General features: G+C 48.8%; 1 protein-coding gene across 4 annotated transcripts in view; it reads right to left on the bottom strand.

Annotated features, from left to right (window-relative positions):
- The window catches only part of MTCL2 (microtubule crosslinking factor 2), a 72,635-nt gene that overhangs the window by 18,021 nt on the left and 35,208 nt on the right, over positions 1–19,406 (bottom strand). For 3 of the 4 annotated variants that reach the window (XM_059037957.2, XM_059037959.2, XM_067011990.1), the window contains exons 4-10: positions 15,532–15,594; positions 13,688–14,872; positions 11,494–11,640; positions 8,551–8,676; positions 7,232–7,462; positions 1,499–1,603; positions 364–531 (exon numbers count right to left, since the gene is read on the bottom strand). In XM_059037957.2, the coding sequence (XP_058893940.1) occupies positions 364–531; positions 1,499–1,603; positions 7,232–7,462; positions 8,551–8,676; positions 11,494–11,640; positions 13,688–14,872; positions 15,532–15,594 (2,025 nt within the window). The remainder of the gene's footprint in view (positions 1–363; positions 532–1,498; positions 1,604–7,231; positions 7,463–8,550; positions 8,677–11,493; positions 11,641–13,687; positions 14,873–15,531; positions 15,595–19,406) is intronic. The other variant, XM_067011992.1, reaches the window with a different exon arrangement.

Here is a 19,406-nt window from a genome sequence, read left to right as displayed (position 1 = left end):
CAGGCAGCAGAAGTCTGAGTGTGAGGATGAAGGATGTCACCAGGTGCAGACGGGCATTTAAGTGTTCCGGCCTCACCTGTGAGCTCATGGTGCGGCGGAGGCGCCTGTGATGTCCCCATGGCTCCTTTGCCAGTCCCTCACCTGCCTTCCCTAGCCCAGGGACCTTCAGTTCCCACTGTTTCTGGTACCCTTGCTGTGTGACTCTAGGCAAGTCTCTTGCCCTCTCTGAGCCACAAGGTAAGTGAAGGGGTTCCTATGCTTCTAGGAGCATGGCTTGGGCATCCTCCTCCCCAGTCTGACAGCTGAGGCCTTTGCAGAGAGGGGAACAAGGAGGGGGATGTCTCTGACAGGTGGGAGACTCACCAGGGCAGTATGGCTCTTGAGCTCTGCCCGCTCTGTCTCCCAGGTGGCCTTGGCCTTGGCAAACTGTTGCTGAAGCTCAGTCAGACCACGGCGTTCATCCCGAAGCAGCCAGCATAGCTCCTTCAGTGTCACCTTCATGTCGGCCAGCGTCTTGATGTACTCATTTGGCTGCAGATGGGGGCAAGGCCTGGGTCAGGAGCTTTCGGAGCGGCAAGGAGGAGAGGCTGGGCTGGGAACTCATCCAGAGTCCAGCCTGGGACTCTACCAGGCCTCAGGCAAGTCCCATGACCTCTTCGGGTCATCTCCCCATAAAACAAGCCCAGCCCTGGCCACCTCTTAGACTGACACATGCCCCAGTCTCACAAAAACACAAAATTCTGTAGTTACAGCAATTATTCAACCTAAATCTGAGCTGGGCCCTGGCTTCTCTGAGGCTCTGCAGCATCTAGGCCTCCGTCCTCCTCCTTGCCCAAGATCTGCCTTCTCTGACCCACCAGATGGGGAGTCTGAACCACGGAAGCTCCCTGACTGCCCGACTTGGGCCGAGTCTTCTCTCCTGGGCCCATGACCCGTTTCCCACCTGTAACCCAGCTTACTGTGGGTGCCCCTGGGAGCCTGACCCTACTGCTCTATACTACCCCGTGGCTTGATTTGATGGTTCCTGATCCTAGGCCACAAGGCCCTTCTTCCTACAACTCACTCTAGCCTGATGTCCTTACCCCCACTATGGACATTCCAAGCTGCAGCCAGACTCAGAATACCTTGCCACATCTCTGTATATACAGTTCTCTTGGTACAGAATGGCCTTTTCCCTATTCTCTATTAGGCAAGCTCCTATTCATCCTTTGAAACCCACCACCTATGACCCCCTTCTCTGTAATACTCTATACTCCAAATAGAATTAACTGCTCTCTCACCTGAGACCCCACAGTCCATCATCTGACCCTCTGTCACTGCCCTGGGGTGAATTACATACCCCATAGCACTGGGCATCTGGGGCCAGTGACCAAGCAATAACCCTCTGCCGCTCCAGTGCCCGGTGTAGGACTGGGGTCAGAAAGCAGCAAGATATGATCACTAAACAGACAGAGGAACAAATGGACAGGACAGGACTGGAAATAGGCTGAGAACGCACCGTGTTTTGGGTCCAGCTGTCCCCCGTGCAGGTCTTGTTATCAGAATGCTGGGCATTTAATTCCTCTTCCTCCATTAGCAGGTACAGCTCCTTCATGCTATTTACCTGTTTTTTAAAAACCACACTCAATAGAGGGTAGCAGGGCATCATGCCTGGGGGTCTGACCCTCAGGGGGAGGGGATACAGGCTAGTGGCCCAGATAGAAAGTGGGCTGCACAGCCAGGCAGGAATAAAGAAAGGGGGTTTATGGACCAAAAGTACCCCAGCTGGGCACTGATTTCCCAGATTTTAACTTTGAGCCCTGGGCACCATCCAGGTCAAGGAGCACAGCTGGAGAGTCAGACCCTTTGCCCCCCATACCATCTCTTCTGCCCCAAGGACCATGAGGCATCCCTGAGCGCTACTCAGAAATATCTATGCTGTCAAGGCAGGCACTGTAGGTGGCACCCTCATAATTATATTATATTATTATTTTTTTGTGCGGTATGTGGGCCTCTCACCGCTGTGGCCTCTCCCATTGCGGAGCACAGGCTCCGGACGTGCAGGCTCAGCGGCCATGGCTCACGGGCCCAGCCGCTCCGCAGCATGTGGGGTCTTCCCAGACCGGGGCACAAACCCGTCTCCCCTGCATCAGCAGGCGGACTCTCAACCACTGCGCCACCAGGGAAGCCCCCTCATAATTGTAGATAAGGGCAACCAGAGGCTTGGGTGGGCAGAAGGGACCCTTCCTGGGAGCGGAGGGGTTTGCTGCTGATGGATTCTGGGCAGGAGTCCAGAGCCAGCCCAGGAGACCAGCCAGGGTCTAGTTTATGACGGGAGTGAAGCAGAAGAAGTGGGTGCTCATTCACTATTCATTTCATTCATTCATTTGACAAATATTTATTGAACACCTACCACGCACCAGGCCCTGTGTTCAGAGCTGGGGATACATCAGTGAGCAAGACAGACAGAAGCCCTGGTCCCCTTGAGCTTCCATTCCAGTATCAGGAAAACAAACAAATATGTGAAATATTGATACATGAAACATCATTAAGTATATGGAATGTTCCATAATAATAAGTGCTATGGAGAAAAAGAGAGCTGGGAAAGGAGCCAGGATGTGCTGCACTGGGTGGTCAAGGAAGGCCTTAGAGAGAAGGTGATATTTGGGCAAAATCCTGAAGGAGGTAAAAGAATAAGCCATGTGAATACGTGCGGGTTGAGAATTCCAGGTTAAGGTCACAGCAAATGCAAAGGCCCTGAGATGGGAACACATCTATTTGAGGAAGAACAAGAAAGCCAGGGAGGAAGTGAGAGGTACGGGGACCAAGGCTGGTTGAACAGGCTTTGTAGGGACTTCGGCTTCTGCTCTGGGTGACATGGGAGCCAGGGGAGAATTGTGCTGAGGCGTGACACTGGCCTGACTTTCAGTTTTACGAGATCACTCTAGCTGCTGTGTTGAGATACTTTATAGGGTAGCAACAGAGCTCCACACTGCACAACACCAGGGGGCACCATCCGCGTGGAGTACACGTGGCCTGGCACCTCCCTGCTTTGAACAGAAGATGCTCGGTGGAAGGGTGCAAGGGCAGAGGCAGGGAGACCAGTTAGGAGGCTACGGTGATAATCCAGGCAAGAAGTGGTGACAGCTCAGATGGGGGTGGTGAGGGGGTAGGCAGTGCAGCTGGGTCAGATTCTGTAGATTCTAGATAGATTCGCAATGTGCGAGAAAGGCCATGTAAGCCAAGTGCCTGGACAAGCTCTCCAAGGAGGCAGGTGAAGGTCAAGGAGAGATGTGGCCTGAGGGCTGACTGAGCCCTCGGGACTGTGACGTTAAGGGGTCAGTTCAGGGAGAAAAGGAGGGTCCAGCCAAGGAGACTGAAACGGAGCAACCAGTGAGGTGGAAGGAAAACCAAGAGAGTGTGGTGAAGTCAAATGAAGAAGGATTTCTGGGGTTCAGGGCAGGCCCTGAGGCTGGAAATATGTGGGGTGGAGCAGGGCCTGTGTGAATAAATACCCAGCTCCCTCCCTGGTCACCAGTATCTGAACATACTGACTTTCGATTATCTGTATACACAGGTGCACAGTTCTTTCTCTGAAATTCTTTGGGCCGGGTGTGCTTGGAATTCAGAATTAATCGGGATTTAGAAAGATAATATGGTATACCTACACTGTATATTGTAAAACAGCCCCGTCTGGTGAGATACCCTATGCTCGTGGACACCAATATTTCCCCTTCAAACATGTGAGTACTAACAGGAAATGGGGTAAATAAAGGTTTTGCTGCCAAATGAATGTCAGGTCAATTTTTTCCAACTGAGTTAGACCCAACAAAACACAGTTCTCAGAGATTCTGGATTTCAGAATTGAGGACAAGGAATCCAAGATCTTTATCTACAGTAGAATGGGGATAATAATTGTTTCCACATCATAGGGTATGTGTAAAAGTGAAATGCAATTATCCAAATAGAGCACTTAACACAGTGCCCAGGACACTATAAATACTCAATATATGAGGGTTATCATTCAAACATATGGTTGTGTTTTTTTTGCGGTACGCGAGCCTCTCACTGTTGTGGCCTCTCCCGTCGTGGAGCACAGGCTCCGGATGCGCAGGCTCAGCGGCCGTGGCTCACGGGCCCAGCCGCTCCGCGGCACGTGGGATCTTCCCGGACCGGGGCACGAACCCGCGTCCCCTGCATCGGCAGGCGGACTCTCAACCACTGCGCCACCAGGGAAGCCCCATATATATAGTTTTAATTCTACATGTGTGGACACACATATTCTTTAAAAGTGTGAATGTACATCAAGTTTATTATTTATATGATTATCTGTATTTTATTATGTACTTGTTTATATGTATTTTATACACATGGGCTTTATATCATTATATCCATGTATATATGTATTTTTTACAACGTGGGTGGTTATGTTTCTTATCGTGTCTATCTCAGTAAGTATGTATATTTCTATTTAATATAGGCATCTATATTATTTTATTTTCTATGGTTACACCTTATTTTTTTCCTAAAGTAAGTTTCTGTTTCTCTCTGTTATCCCAGTACACTGAAATGGCTAGAAAGATTTTCACCAAATATGGAGAGTTTGCCTGAGACAACCTGATTTAAAATCAGGCTATGTGGCCTGAAGGCAATTCATTTTTTTTGATGGAGGGGGAAACATCTTCCCTAGCAGCCAAAAGTGGGCTTCAGCTATGGAAAACAGTACAGAAGTTTCCCCCAAAATTAAAAATAGATCTCCCATACGATCTAGCAATCCCTCTTGCGGGTATATATCCAAAGAAAATGAAATCTGGATCTCTCTATGTTCACTGTGGCATTATTCACAGTAGCCAAGATATGGAAACAACGTTAAGTGTGTATCTATGAATGAACGGGTAAAGAAAAAGTTATATATATACAAGGAAATATTATTCAGTCTTAAAAAAGAAGGAAATCCTGCCATTTGCGACAACATGGACATGGATGAACCTGGAAGACATTATGCTAAGCAAAATAAGCCAGAGACATTAAGAGAAATAACTACAAGATCTCACTTATAAGTGGAATCGAATGAAGTCAAACTCATACAAGCAGAGAGTAGAATAGTGGTTGCCAGGGCAGGTGGAGCGGGGAATAAGGAGTGAGTGGGTAAGAGTTTGAGTTTTACAAGATGAAGAGTTCTGGAGATGGACAGAGGTGATGGTTACACAACAATGTGAATGTACTTAATGCCAGTGAACTGTAAACTTAACAATGGTTAAAATGGTAAAAATTTATGTTATGTACAATATATTTAACTATAATATAAAAATATAAATTTTTAAAAAGTTATTTAAAAAAAACAAACTGGGCTTCATCCAGAGGCTTGTGTGGGACTTCCAAACAGGAGGGACAGTCCTAAAGCAGACAGTGGCTTCAGACAGGAGTCCCCAGGTGTCACACAGAGTGACGCTCGAGGGGCAGCCATGCTGGGCTTTCCAGGTGCTTCTCATAGGGGTGCCTCCATGTCAGACATTCCTGGGACAGGGCAGCAGGGAATGTGTTCATCTAAAGATGGTCAGCAACTCTCTCTAGAGGCCCTTGGGGAGGAGGCGGGTGGCCTATGAGCCCCACTGGGGGTGGGGGAGGAAACTCCTGCTACAGATTCAGGTCTAACCACCATCCCCAGCTCCTGGGACATTCAGGCTACTCTGGGGGACCCCTGACAGGGGTACATGGGGACTGCCACTGGTCCCCATTGGCTCTGGAATGAGTGGCTTGAACCAGAGAAGGGCCAAGCCTGGGCTAGGGCAAAGGTACCTGTACCTAAAAGGCCAAGGCCTAAAAGAAATAAAATAAATAAAAATAAATAAAATAATAATTTAAAAAAAGGCCAAGGCCAAGGTGAGCAGTGCCAACTCAGGTGGGCGTGACTGAGGTATGACGTCCTCACATGGCCCCTTCTCCTAGCAATGTCAGCGTGCTGATCGTGACAGGAGGAAGGGGATTTGAGGACAAAGGGTCCTGCACAGGCTGAGGGACAAATGGGCCACGTGAGTCCTTCCCAGGCGTCACACATTCCCAAAGCTCCACTTGTCATGTTTCCTGCCACACCCAAATACTACCTGTACTATCAGCAATGCTTCTAAGTCAACCTACTCTTTCTAGTTAAAGAAACATATCTAAAAAAGGACGTTGATATTACTAAAAATGGACAGCCAGTGTCCATTATCATTGTCAAAGGTGACATTAAAAATAAAATGGGTAGGGGCTTCCCTGGTGGCGCAGTGGTTGAGAGTCCGCCTGCCGATGCAGGGGACGCGGGTTCGTGCCCCGGTCCGGGAAGATCCCACATGCCGCGGAGCGGCTGGGCCCGTGAGCCATGGCCGCTGAGCCTGCGCGTCCGGAGCCTGCGCTCCGCAACGGGAGAGGCCACAACGGTGAGAGGCCTGTGTACCGCAAAAAAAAAAATAAATAAATAAAATAAAATAAAATGGGTATATTCATAAGTGAGAAATAAGCAGCAATCAAGAATCAACTACTTTTATAGGTAAAATGTGGATGAATCTCAAAGAATTATATTAAGCAAAAGCCAGACACAAAAGACTACACGCACTTGTATGAAGTTCTAGAATAGGCAAGATTAATCCATGGTGTAAGAAGTCAGAATAGTGCTGACTGCTGGGGTGGGCATATCACCTGTGGCACCCGGGAGCCTTCTGGAGCACTGGAAATGTGCTCATTTTGATCTGGGTGATGCTATACTATGTATCTGCAGGGTGTATACTATAAAACTTCATCAGCTGTACATTTAAGATGTGTGCACCTTACTGTATATAAATTGTACCTTAAAAGAGTAAAAAACATTAATATGTACTATATTTGCATATAATGCAAAAACAATGAAACCAGATCATTAAATGCATCTGTATCCTATTGCCAGCTCAAGACTCAGGTTTGTTAAAAAGGGAAACCAACAAATACCAGAGAGGTGTTAAAGACCTACTGGCCCCCAAGCAGACTTCTTCCTGGCGAGGCCAGGACCGAGTCTGTCGTCTTCACCACGGTCTCCCCGGCATCTGCCACAGCACTCAGTAAAGAGCTGGTTCTCAACAAACCGATGCTGAAGGAATGAATGAATGAATGAGTGCAAGGATGGAAGGGGCAAGCTGATGCCTCGTATCTGAGCCCCAGGGCTATGTCCCTCCTGTCCTCTCTCCTCCACCCCACCCCACCCCACCCCACCCCAGTCCCAGCCCCGGGGGAACCATACCTCAAGGAAGTCATCCCCCTCGCTGGGCAAAACCTTGCCCTGCCGCCAGCGCTTGAGGAACCACCTGAGCTTCATGAAGAGCAGGAGGAAGTTGTGCTTGAACTGCTGGGACTCCTGAACCAACATGTTCTTCTCCTGGCTCCAGAATTTCTGCTCCAGCCTCCGCTGCAGGCTCAGACTCTGCAGCTCAAACTCCCGCCGCAGGAGTGCCCTCTGCTGGTCCTCCTTCAGCTGCAAGGGGAATAAACAGTTCCCTATGCTACTCCAGGGGAGAGAGGCTCATAAAACAGCAGCAATCACAGTAACAATCAGTGAAAGCTGGGATCTGAATCGGCGCTGTCTGATTATAGAAACCATGACATCATCTAATGAGCCCATACCAGGAACCAATGTTTCTCATAAACTCTCACATTCATTGAGGAACCTGGGAGGGTGAGCAGTGATGGCAGGGAGGGGTGATCCACATGCAGAGCAAAGGGCATGCTCGGGGTGAGGAAGGCTGACAGCATTAACACCCTAGTAAGCAACGCAGTGTAATCGCTCAGAGGCAGCCAATAACCTGGATTAGAATCCCAGCCCCAGGGACTTCCCTGGTGATCCAGTGGGTAAGACTCCACGCTCCAAATGCAGGGCACCCCAGGTTCGATCCCTGGTCGGGGAACTTGACCCCGCATGCATGCCGCAACTAAGAGTTTGCATGTCGCAACTAAAGATCCTGCATGTCGCAATGAAGATGTGTGTTGCAACTAAGACCCGGAGCAGCCAAATAAATAAAATAAATAATAAAAAAATATTAAAAACAAACAAACTAACAAAAGAATCCTAGCCCCACCTTGCCCTGCAAGTGCAACCCTGGGCAAAGCACTTCAGCACTCTGGGCATCAGTTTCCCCACCTGTAAAATGGGGACACACTTCACAGGGGAAAACATGAGGATTAAAGGACATGATGTGTGGCAAGTGCCCTCACATACAGTAAGGGCTTAATAAATGCTTTCTATTAGCAGAGCTACCATCTTGATTACCAGCCAGGCCTACGGCCTTTCTAATACAGATTTTCATCTCTGACGGGGCAATATTTCATAGATGGGAAACTGAAGCCCAGAGAGGAGACAGAATGGGCCTGAGGTCACACAGACAGTCAAAGACAAGCCCAGGATTCCAGACCAGCACAGCTAATGCATAAGCACCAGCGCAGCACGGGGCGAGAAGACACAGGTTTCCCCTGACATTCCTGCCTCTGAAGACCCATGGACCGCTAAGGTTTGGTTCTGGGAAGACAGGCTGCAGTAGATGCAGGAGAGCACTGGGCACCACCCACCTGCACCATTTTCTGGTTGAAGTTTTCAGCCTCCTCCTTCCGCAGCTGCCGCTCCTGGGAGAGCTGCTCTTGCAGGCCCCGGAGGCTGTCATGTGCTTCAGCCAGCACCAGCTGCAGCTCCTTGATCTGGGGTCGAGATGAGGGACACAGATAAGGAGGAGGGAGAGAGCAGGAGGTGGACAGAAGCTGAAGTCAAAGGATGAGAGTCGTAGGAGAGCAATTGCAGTAAGTCAGGCCCAAGCTGTCCTTCCAGTATAAACCAGGCACGGCAGCTGTCCCTACCTCAGTGGGTTGTCATGACGATGAAATGAAACAGTGCACATCAAACCTAGCTATTGTTATAATTTTAGTTTGATAATTGCTTGCAGAAATTTATTTGTAGAAAATAAATACTATGAAAACTCAGTTTAATCCACAAAGATGTTCGTCTCGTTTATAATTGCAGTAATTTACAAACAACTAAGATAAGTTGGGGATCAACCATATGTGTTTAATGGGTCTATACTTATGTTAAAATCCATTCAACTGCACACTTAAGGATAATGCCCTTGCGAATTCTCTGGTGGTCCAGTGGTTAGGACTCCACACTTTCACTGCCGAGGGTGAGGGTTCGATCCCTGGTCGGGGAACTAAGATCCTGCAAGCCACGTGGCATGACCAAAAATAAAATAAAATTTAAAAAAAAGAAAAGGATAGTGCCCTTTATTGTATGTATATTATTATGTTATGCTTCAATAAAAAGTTAAAAATATATATACTCAATAGAAAAACATGAAGGACATGGACACACACAAACTAAATGTTCACAGTGGTTAATTATGTGATAATCTTGTGATCTTGACTTTCTTCTTTATATCCTTATGCAATGTTGCTTAGGGACTTTATTATACTTATTTGTTGTTTATAATGACTATATAATAAAACCTTACAAAAAAGGCAATAAAACTCTACCTTTGGTGCGGGGAGGGGCGGGGGGATTGGGTTTATAAGGATTTGTAGCTAAACAAGCAAAAAAAAAATCTATTTTGTGAGAAGTCAGGATGGTGACTAGATGGGGAGTAGAAGGGAAGCTTCCAGGGCCAGGTCATGCTCTGTTCATTGATTTGCTTGCTGATTACACAGTAGTGTTCAGTTTATGAAAATTATTTGAGCTGTACACTTACAATATGAGTGCTTTACTGCATGTATGTTATACTTCACTTAAGATTTCTAAAAGTATTTCTACTAATAAAGGGAAATTTTTATGCTGTCATGTTAAGCAGGAAAACAAAAAGGGGAAATATCAGCTCCAACACCTACATAAAAGGTTTCCAGGTATGGCAAGATGTCCCTCTGTGAAAAAAACCAAACACTCGTTATCTGGCCAGTAATGTAAAAATTTGGCAATGGAAGGCACTCTGGCTTGAGGTATATCCTGTATGCCTGTTTGTTTTTCTGTTTTTAATATTTATTTGGCTGCGTCGGGTCTTAGTTGCGGCACACGGAATCTTTTGTTGCGGTGCACGGGCTTCTCTCTAGTTGTGGCTCATGGGCTCCAGAGCGCATGGGCTCAGTAGTTGAGGCACGTGGGCTTTCTAGCTATGGTGTCTGGGCTCAGTAGTTGCAGCATGCAGGCTTAGCTGTTCCGAGGCATGTGGGATCTTAGTTCCCCAACCAGGGATCGAACCCGCATCCCCTGCATTGGAAGGCAGATTCTCAACCACTGGACTACCACGGAAGTCCTGTGTATGCCTGCTTTTTATTAAAAATCCTTAAAGGGCTTAATACTACCTATCTCTGGTGTTCTCCTTAAACTCAGTGCCCAACACGGTGCCTGGCAAATTGTGACTTCTCAGTAAAGAGTGGCTGAATGAAACAATAATTGAGGGCAGGTAGGAAATTATTTTCTCTGCAGGTGAGCTGGCCTATCTCTTTTTCTCAAAAATTAAGAACTAAGTATCTCATGATTCCTGCCCCCTCCCCTCCTCTTTTGCCATGGCTGCTAGGACACTCAGACCACTTCAAGAGTTTGATCCATCAGCTTCAAGGGAGCTTCTCCCCCTTCACAGTTGCAGACTGGCCTCCCTGGGACTAAAAGTTGCCTTCCTAGGGATGCTGAGAAGAAAAGGACGCTCAGGTTGGGGCACACATGAGACTCTCCATGGTTCAGGAGTCTCAGGGAGGCCCCATCCAGTCCATAGGAGCCTTTTCCTGCTTCAGGTTCATTATGAAGTGCTGGGGAGAGGCTCAGTAGGCTTGGGAGGGGCTCAGAACCATCCAGAATTCCTCAAGGACCAGGGAATCCTAGAAATTCTACAGCCACCACCCACTCTAATCCTCCCATATTACAGGTGAGGAAGCTGCAGCCAGAGAGTGGGAACATGCCTGAGGCCACACAGCCTGGCAGGTCTCCTGAGGCCCAGTGATGTGTCATCCTCCTCCTCCTCCTCCTCCTCACCCAACATGGACCAGGACTTAAGCCAAGGCTTTTCATGTATTTAATCCTTTCAACAACCCTATGACACATTACCTTTATTTTAAAGGCGAGAAAACTGAGGATCAGAGAAGTAAAGTGACACTTTTACAATTTTACAACTAGTACACATACATCCACAATTTGAACCCAGTCAGCCTGACTGTAGCGATTTCTCCCTTCCTGCTAAACAAATTACTGTTTCCATTAAATGACATAAATTATTAAATTCCCTGTGGAATTCATTAGTATAGGAGAACAAGATCAGTTTCCTCGGATAAGTTTATAAACTTTCTTTCATCAGGCCCTGAGAATGGCCCAAACTTCCTTGTTTCCCTCTCAGCCCTTGCTGTCAGGAAGCTTGGAACCAAAGGAAATACTCAAAACCCATATCATCACCAGCTAAGATTCTCCACGGATCACTCTGCTCTTGAGAGGCCTCAGCCATTCTCCTCCTACCCTCCGCCCTGCCTGCTCAGGCCTATGCCCACCTCAGAGGCATAGGAATCATTGTCTTCAGCTCGGTAAGGCCTGAAGCTCCGGCTGGGGTCGGGCTTGGAGTCCAAGTCGCCGCCGCGGAAGGCCTCTCGTATCCTGGGCTCCCATTCCGGCAGGTCCCTGAGGTCAGGTGGCTGCACCTAGAGGCACAGGCAGAAGAGACTAAAGGTAACTATGGGGAGGGGGACAGGGGGCTGCTAGAAACTGCACCCACCCAGGCCTCTGGCTCTGTAAGAGGCCTCTGACCACACACCTGAGGGCAGGGGCCTAGGTGGATTTGCCTCCGTAGCTCAGCCCCAGCCCTGGTTGGCACACTGAGACTACCCCTTGAATGTCTGTTGAAAGGCTGAATGACTAGTGGTGAGTAAAAACACTGATTCTGTGAATGCCTGTCTGGTGCACAAACCTTCTGAGCCAGCTTCAACTGTCCTCCCACACATGCGGCCCCAGCTCATTCCTACCCCAAGGAGAACCAAGAGGGAGACCCAACATAGGGTAGTCTGCTTGCTTAAGAAAAGCAAGATCGAGCCAGATGCACAAGGTACTGATTAAAGAAATCAGTTGTCAAAAAGAAAGAGCTAGGGGCTTCCCTGGTGGCGCAGTGGTTGAGAGTCCGCCTGCCAATGCAGGGGACACAGGTTCGTGCCCCGGTCCGGGAAGATCCCACGTGCCGCGGAGCGTCTGGGCCCGTGAGCCATGGCCGCTGAGCCTGCACGTCTGGAGCCTGTGCTCCGCAACGGGAGAGGCCACAACAGTGAGAGGCTCGCGTACCACAAAAAAAAAAAAAAAGAAGAAAGAGCTAAACCTCCCTGTACAGACATGGGAAGACGCCCCTCCCCCATTGCTCTCAGGATGAAGATCAAACCTCCCAACACTGAGGTCCAGCCGCACTCTTTCCCTTAGTCCTTGGATACATCCTGCTCTTTCTGGCCATGATGCCTTTGCACAGGCTGTTCCCTCTGCTTAGAACACTCTTCCCCTGGTAATCAACCTTCTGACCTCAGCTCAGATCAGAGATCCTCCCTGACCCAGGGTCTAGGTCAAGCTTCTCGTCCACAGAAGCCAGCACCTTTCCTAGCGAGCCCTCATCTCAGTTTGTGATTTCCCATTCGATGGCATGATATTTTGATTAACATCTCTTTCCCCACTAGATGATATAGGCTGGGGGGCAGGAATCATAACTGTTTATCTGCTTACCATGGCACCTCCAGCACTAAGAACAAAAAGCATATGAACAATAAATAAAGCAGCGTAAAAAAAAGAACAAATAGATACATTACACAAGAAAAACAAGTGGTGTGGTAGCAGGAGGTATAACAAAACAATTTGAGGCAAAAACAAATATATGAGAGTACATGGAGAGAAAGAGTTAGAAGGGCATGCTGTGATGGTGAAATGTTCTAGATCTGCACCACTTGACACACGCAGCTACTGAGCCCTTGAAATGTGGCTGAACTGAAGAAATGAATTGTCAATTATATGTATCGTACTTTTTATTAATGTAATTTTAAGCAGCCCACATGTGCCTATATGACAGCAGTGCTCCAAAACCAGTGTTAATAGCAAAACCTTGAAGGAGGAAGAAGCAGGGAGGAGGAGGCTTCATCTTTTTACCAGAGGCACTTCTGAAACTCTTTGCATGTTTATGGATTACTCTTGCAGTGATGCTTTTTGCGGGGACAAGTCTGGAAGTTCATTACCTTTAGAAGAAGAAAGGGAGACCTGGCAAAAAGATAGGACTTTGGAACGAATCCCTTTTATCAACAGTAAATGACTAAGAGAACTGTGGTATATTCACCCCATGAGATCATATTCAGTCATGAGAACACACAAATTATTGCCACCTGAGACAACAAACAATGGTGAGTGAAAAGTCAGGCACAGGTGAGTGTGTTCTGTGTGATTCAATTTATGCAAAGTTCAAAGACAGGCAAAACTGAATCGAGAGGGGTTACCCTTGGGAGTGGGGATAGTGGCTAAAAGGGGACCTGAGGAGGGCCTTCTGGGGTGCTGGTCACGTTCTAGTTCTTGTCCTGGGTGACGCTTACACAGGTGTGCTCACTTTGGGAAAATTCATTAAGCTGTGTACTTGTGCTTTGTGTGCCTCTCTGTATGTATGGTTCAGTAAAAAAACCATATATACATATATTAAAAAAAGTAGTAGGGCCTGTGACTGGGACAGCTTACCTGGAAGTCTGAGCCAAGGTCTTTGGCCAGAAGAATCTCCTTGGAGGGTCCCTGGGAGCCCAAGGCGGGCAGCGTCGAGAAGGGCTCTGGCTGCTCCTTGTTGGGTCCCCCGAGGACCGAGTCCGCCTTCCGCGTGAAGGCGTGGAGCTCCTGCTGGAGCAAGCTCAGCCGCACAAGGAGGGCGTGGATCAGCTTGGTGTCCCTGGGGCCCTCGCTGTTGTTGCCGGGGGCTTCGTGCAGCCGAAAGTCGGCACACTCGTTGTCCAGATACGGGCGGAGGCCGGCCGTGAAGCCGTTGGCATCGGCCACCAGGACGTCGATGGCCTTGCTGACCAGGACGGCCTGCTCCCTCAGCCCCGGCAGCGCCTCGGCCTCCCGGGCCCTGCAGAGCCGGGCAGTGTGGGGTCCGTGGGTCTCGCCGAGTGCCGCGGGCACACACTGGGCCGAGTCCCCGGCCTCGGCGTCCGTCTCCAGCATTGGCCGCGTGCTCTGGCAGGAGGCGAGGTCACAGCGCTGGAGGTTGGAGAGGAGCACCCGGTTCTCGTACTGCAGCTTCTTGACCTTGCCGCTGAGCTCGCCGATCTGCAGCTTGGCGGCTGCCAGCTCCTCCTGCGAGGGCTCGCTGAGCACGGAGCAGCTGTCCTCCGACAGCGTCACGTCCAGCTCGTGCTCCGAGCGGTACTTGGCCAGCTCGCTCAGCAGCAGCTTGTTCTGGTCCTCCAGCTCGGCTGAGGAGCGCCGGAGCAGCTCGGCCTCCTCCTCCACGAACTGCAGGTGTCGCCGCAGCTCCGCCAAGCTCTCCCCGCACTCGCCACCGCCCAGAGCGGAGAAAGCCAGGCGGGCCTCGGGGCCCCCGCAGCCGCCGCCGTGATCCTTCATGTCGTCCATCTCGGCCCGCAGGCCGCGGTTTTCCACCTCCAGCTCCACGATGCGGCGGCTCAACAGGTTGGCTTCCTCCTCCACCAGCTTCAGATGAACCTTGAGCTCGGTCTCCCGCGAGTGGGGTGCGTCCGCCAGCTCCTCGGCCGACAGGGCGCCATCCAGGTCCCCGTACAGCGAGCGGTACTTGAGCAGCTCCTCCTTCATGCTGTCATTCTCCTTGGCCAGCTTGGTGAGCTTCTTGCACATGAGGGCCGACTCCTCCTTTGCAAAGTGCAGCTGGCACTTCAGGTCGGCACTGTCCTCCTGGGGCCCGAGGGGGAACAGGGACAGGCACGACCCAGCAAGGTTAGTGTTGGGCGGCTCAGCCACAGCATTTCAAGGAGCACTAACTACGTGCTGGGGACTCAGCCCTGACCCTCAAGGAGCTGTGGGTCCAGAGGGGAAGCAGAGAGGGGGACATACATATTGCAGCACAGATGGGGTGCCGCATGTAGCATGGGGAGTCCAGGAGGGCTTCCTGGAGTAGGCAACATTCTGCCAGGGTCAGTGTTGCTGCTACTACTACTACCATTACTACTGCAGTTTTCTCATCTGTAAAATGGGGCAATAACATTCCCTCCCTCACAGACCATGAGGAAAATTAAATGAGACAATATATATAAAAAGTGCCTGACACCCTGACCATCCAGGACCACTAGAAACTAACTATATTCTATGCCTGACCTGTGCTACATATAGCACTTTCTCTAGCAGAGCATGTGAGAACCATGGGCTCAGGGTGTAGTCTGGGGAAGTAAAGTACACAGCGAAGCTAAGAAAGTGAACAAGGGGAGGATGGAGTAGAAGGGCAGGGTGGGCACCTCTGGGGACTCCCCGAGCCACATGGAGTTAGGCCTGGGGCCTTCAGACTGAAAGCTACTGCTGGGGGCTGCACAGAGGCTGTGGAGGCTGACGGGAGGTACCTGCACGGAAGGTTTCTTGTCCGTCTTCCCAAGGGAGCGGGTTCCTCTTTTCTTCAAGGAATGCTGGAGCGAGATTAAAAAAAACTGAACTGAAAGCTCACAAGGGTGATGCACATCCAAAGAGCAGTCACAGTGCCTAGGGTTCCGCTGAGGGCCCCTGCCCTCCCTGGCCAGCGCAGCCCAGCCATGTCCAGCCTTGACCAGCATCAACTGCTGAGCCAGAGGAGTCTCAAGACCACCCAATGGGCTGCAAATGGGGAACAGGCCAGAAGCACTTGAGACGATTCTGAACCCACCTGCCCAGAGTTCCTCCCCTCTCTCCCACCCCTAAATTGTGATCCAGTTGGGTTGAGCCCAAGACCCAGAAATCTGGGCTTCTATTCTTGTTTGTCTTTCATTCATTCACCAAAGACTCCGACTCCCTGAGCACCTATCATGTGCCAGGCATAGTTAGGCATGGAGAATACAGCAGGGACCATGACAGACAGGGTACTTGAGGGGGATGCTGGAGTGTTATGCCTAGATCCCCCTTTTAGGACTGGGGCACGCATTCCCCTGGCTAAGACCTCAAAGTTGAGTCCCTCTCCCAGCGATGACCATTGGCTGAGGGCAACCACCTCATCCAAGGTCATGTGCCCTCCCTGGGTAGGGGTGCTGGGGGGGGCGGGGAACCCACATCCAGTGACTGGTCCATGCCCCCTTCCCACTCCAGCTCCAGAGCTCCCCATGGGATCAGCTGAGGCCATTGGTGTGAATGCTCTGCAGCTCAGCTTCTCCCTCTGCCTCAGTCCCTGATGGTGTTATTCCAAGAGGACGTTTCCAGAAGCCTCTTGTATGCAAATCTCCATCTCAGGGGGAATCCTGAGCTCATGGAACTGACTTCTAGTGAGGACTTTAATTCAGCATGGATACTAATAAACAAAATGAATATGGTAAAACAGATCATAACTATATAAGAGGCTTAGAAATGATGAGGAACTGATCATTTTTTACAATTTAAATGGTAGGTTTTCATGCAGATTAAAGCAAAATAAGCCTGTAATAATCATCATGATTCAAAACTACAGAAGCAATAGGGGAAGAAATCGATACATTTGATTAGATAAGCAAATTCTACATGGGAAAAAAATACCCTAAGAAAAGTAAAAATAGAAATGATTAACTGGGAAAAAATATTTGCAATGTATTACACTGACAAAGGGTTAATATCTTAAATATGTAAAGAGATTCACAAAATAGAGGAAAAAGTCTAACAAACCTATAGAAAAATGGGCTAGAGATAAGAAAACCAGTTCACATGCAAAAAAAAGATAGATGGCTCCAACCATAGGAAGATGCTCAACCCTATTTATGGTAGAGAAACGTGAATTAAAACTATACTGAGATAGAATTTCTCACCTATCAGATTGGCAAAAATCCAAACACCTGACAACACATTCTACTGATGGAACTATGGAGAAACAGGATCACTCGTATTTCACTGGCAAGAACGCAAAATGGCACAAGCCCAATGGAGGGGAATTTGAGGAATTGTTATAAAAATCATTTCTGAACTTTCTCAACGTTTAAAAAAGTCACTCAGTTAGATGCACGAGTCCACTGAACACTTCTTCCCATGAGAGGGGTGATTCATGTTAGTGGCATATAAAATCACCCTTGGGTTACATTTGACTTTTCAAGTCAGGCAGGTAATTTTCGAGCATGCTCCCAGGTAGTCTGAATACATGGGCTCCTGGTCCCCCACCTCTCACACCCAGTCGCTGAAGATGAGAACCACTGATCTAATCCAAGCCCCCAGTTTACTGAAGGCTAGAGAGAGGTCCCACAGCAAAACCAGAGCGGACCTGGAACCGGTTCTTTTTTTTTTTTTTTAATTAAGTCTTTATTGAATTTGTTACAATATTGCTTCTGTTTTATGTTTTGGTTTTTTGGCCATGAGGCATGTGGGATCTTAGCTCCCGGACCAGGCATCGAACCGGCACCTCCTGCATTGGAAGGTGAAGTCTTAACCACTGGACTGCCAGGGAAGTCCCTGGGACCATTTCTTGACAGAGCTCTTGTTCTAGCTCCAAAGACCTGGAAGGAGAAAATGTGCCTTCTTGGACAAGGGACAGAGTGGAGCCAGCACAGTGGTTCTCAACCTGGGTGCACATCAGAATTACCTAGGGAAACTTAAAAAGAAAAAAAAAGATGCCCAAGGTCCCAACCCTAGAGAGTCTCACATCATTGGTCTGGGTAGGTCCCAGGCATCAGTATTTTTAAATAGCTTCCAAGGTGATTCTAATGTGCAGCTAAGCTTGGAACCACAGAGCCAGGGAGATGAACCCCTGACAGGCTCTTAAGTTCATCTTAGAGCCGAATCAATTCCTAAAGAGACCTTTTGAAATGCAAATGAGGCAAGAAGGCAGAGGCTGATATTTCAGACGCTGGGTGCCAAGAGCAGGGAGCCAGTATTTGAGAAGGACTGAATGGGGGATCTTTCCAAGGCAAGGAGGAAAGAGTAGGGAAGGCGGGGGTGAGGGCCACAAAACAAGTCCTTCCTCAAAGACCCCCTCCTACAAAAGGGGCCTGGGAAGGGGATGCCCAGAGACCCCTCCTGGAGTGGTGAGGTGGGGGCCCGGGAGTCAGGTGGTCAGGCTTGCAGATCTGGGCCCGCCCATCACAAGCTGATGGGAGGAGCTGTGAACTCAGCTGGGACCCCATCAACACTGAGTTTATGATCCTGGGTGAACCCCTTCCTCTCTCTCAAACTCCATTTCATCATCTACCAATACAAAACTGAGCCACGGATTAGGTGACCACTGTAGACTTTCTGGAGGAGGGAAGTGGGGTGACAGTAAGGGGAACCAGGGGTCTCCAGAGGCACTGAGAGGTCCCAGCCATCACATATAAAGGAGTGAGATAACATAATGCCTAAAGCCATTAAAAAGGACAGAGGGAGAGTGAGATTCACTGACATGGTAAAATCTCTGAGACAGCCTGGTAAGGGAAAAGAAGGAAACTGCAAAACCAAACCTGCAACCCTAATGTCCACCAACTGATGAATGGATGAACAAAACGTGGCATAGCCACACAAGGCAATATTAGCCACGGAAAAGAATCAAGCCTTGCTCGATGCTACACCATGCTTGAAAACATCATGCTGAGTGAAAGAAGCCTGTCACAAAAAGCCACATAGCATATGAATCCATTTACATGAAGTGTTGAGAAGAGGCAAATCCACAAAGGCAGAAAGTAGATTAGTGGTTGCCAGGGAGGAAGAGGAAGAGGGAATGGGGAGTGACTTGGGGTTTCTTTCTAGGGCGATGAAAATGTTCTGGAATTAGAGAGTGGTGACGGCTGTACAACTCTGAATATTCTAAAAACCACTGAACTGTATCCTTTAAAAAGCAAACTATATGGTATGTGAATTATATCTCAATAAAGCTGTTATTAAAAAAAAAAGCTAGAACATGTTACCATTTTTATAAAAATAAGACGTGTTTGTGTGTGTGTGTGTGTGTGTATACACGTATGTACACGTGCATGGTGGGGGAATATGGTCTAAAGAATATGCACCAGGCTGATAACGATGAGAGTACAGCGAACTTGCACTTTGCACTTTTCTTCCCCCACAATTTTTCAGGAGGGAAGACATAGTCCTCCAGTGTTTTCTCTTTAAAGTTTTAAAAAAATCATACAATATTTTAAATAATTAATATATAAAGACACATTCTCACTGTAAATCTGTACTGTTCTGACAAAGCAGAAGCCCCCGTTTACACCCCCATCCCTTCTCCTCCTGAGGGTGACCACAGCTGAGGGTCAGCTGGAGCTCCTTCTAGATCTCTGGCTCTGTGTTTAAAATACTGAAATAGATGGTGTTCTTTTAGACT

The sequence above is a fragment of the Kogia breviceps genome, chromosome 14 (genome assembly GCF_026419965.1).
Source record: "Kogia breviceps isolate mKogBre1 chromosome 14, mKogBre1 haplotype 1, whole genome shotgun sequence".
Classification (NCBI taxonomy): domain Eukaryota; kingdom Metazoa; phylum Chordata; class Mammalia; order Artiodactyla; family Physeteridae; genus Kogia; species Kogia breviceps.
This window is presented reverse-complemented; position numbering and strand designations above follow the sequence as displayed.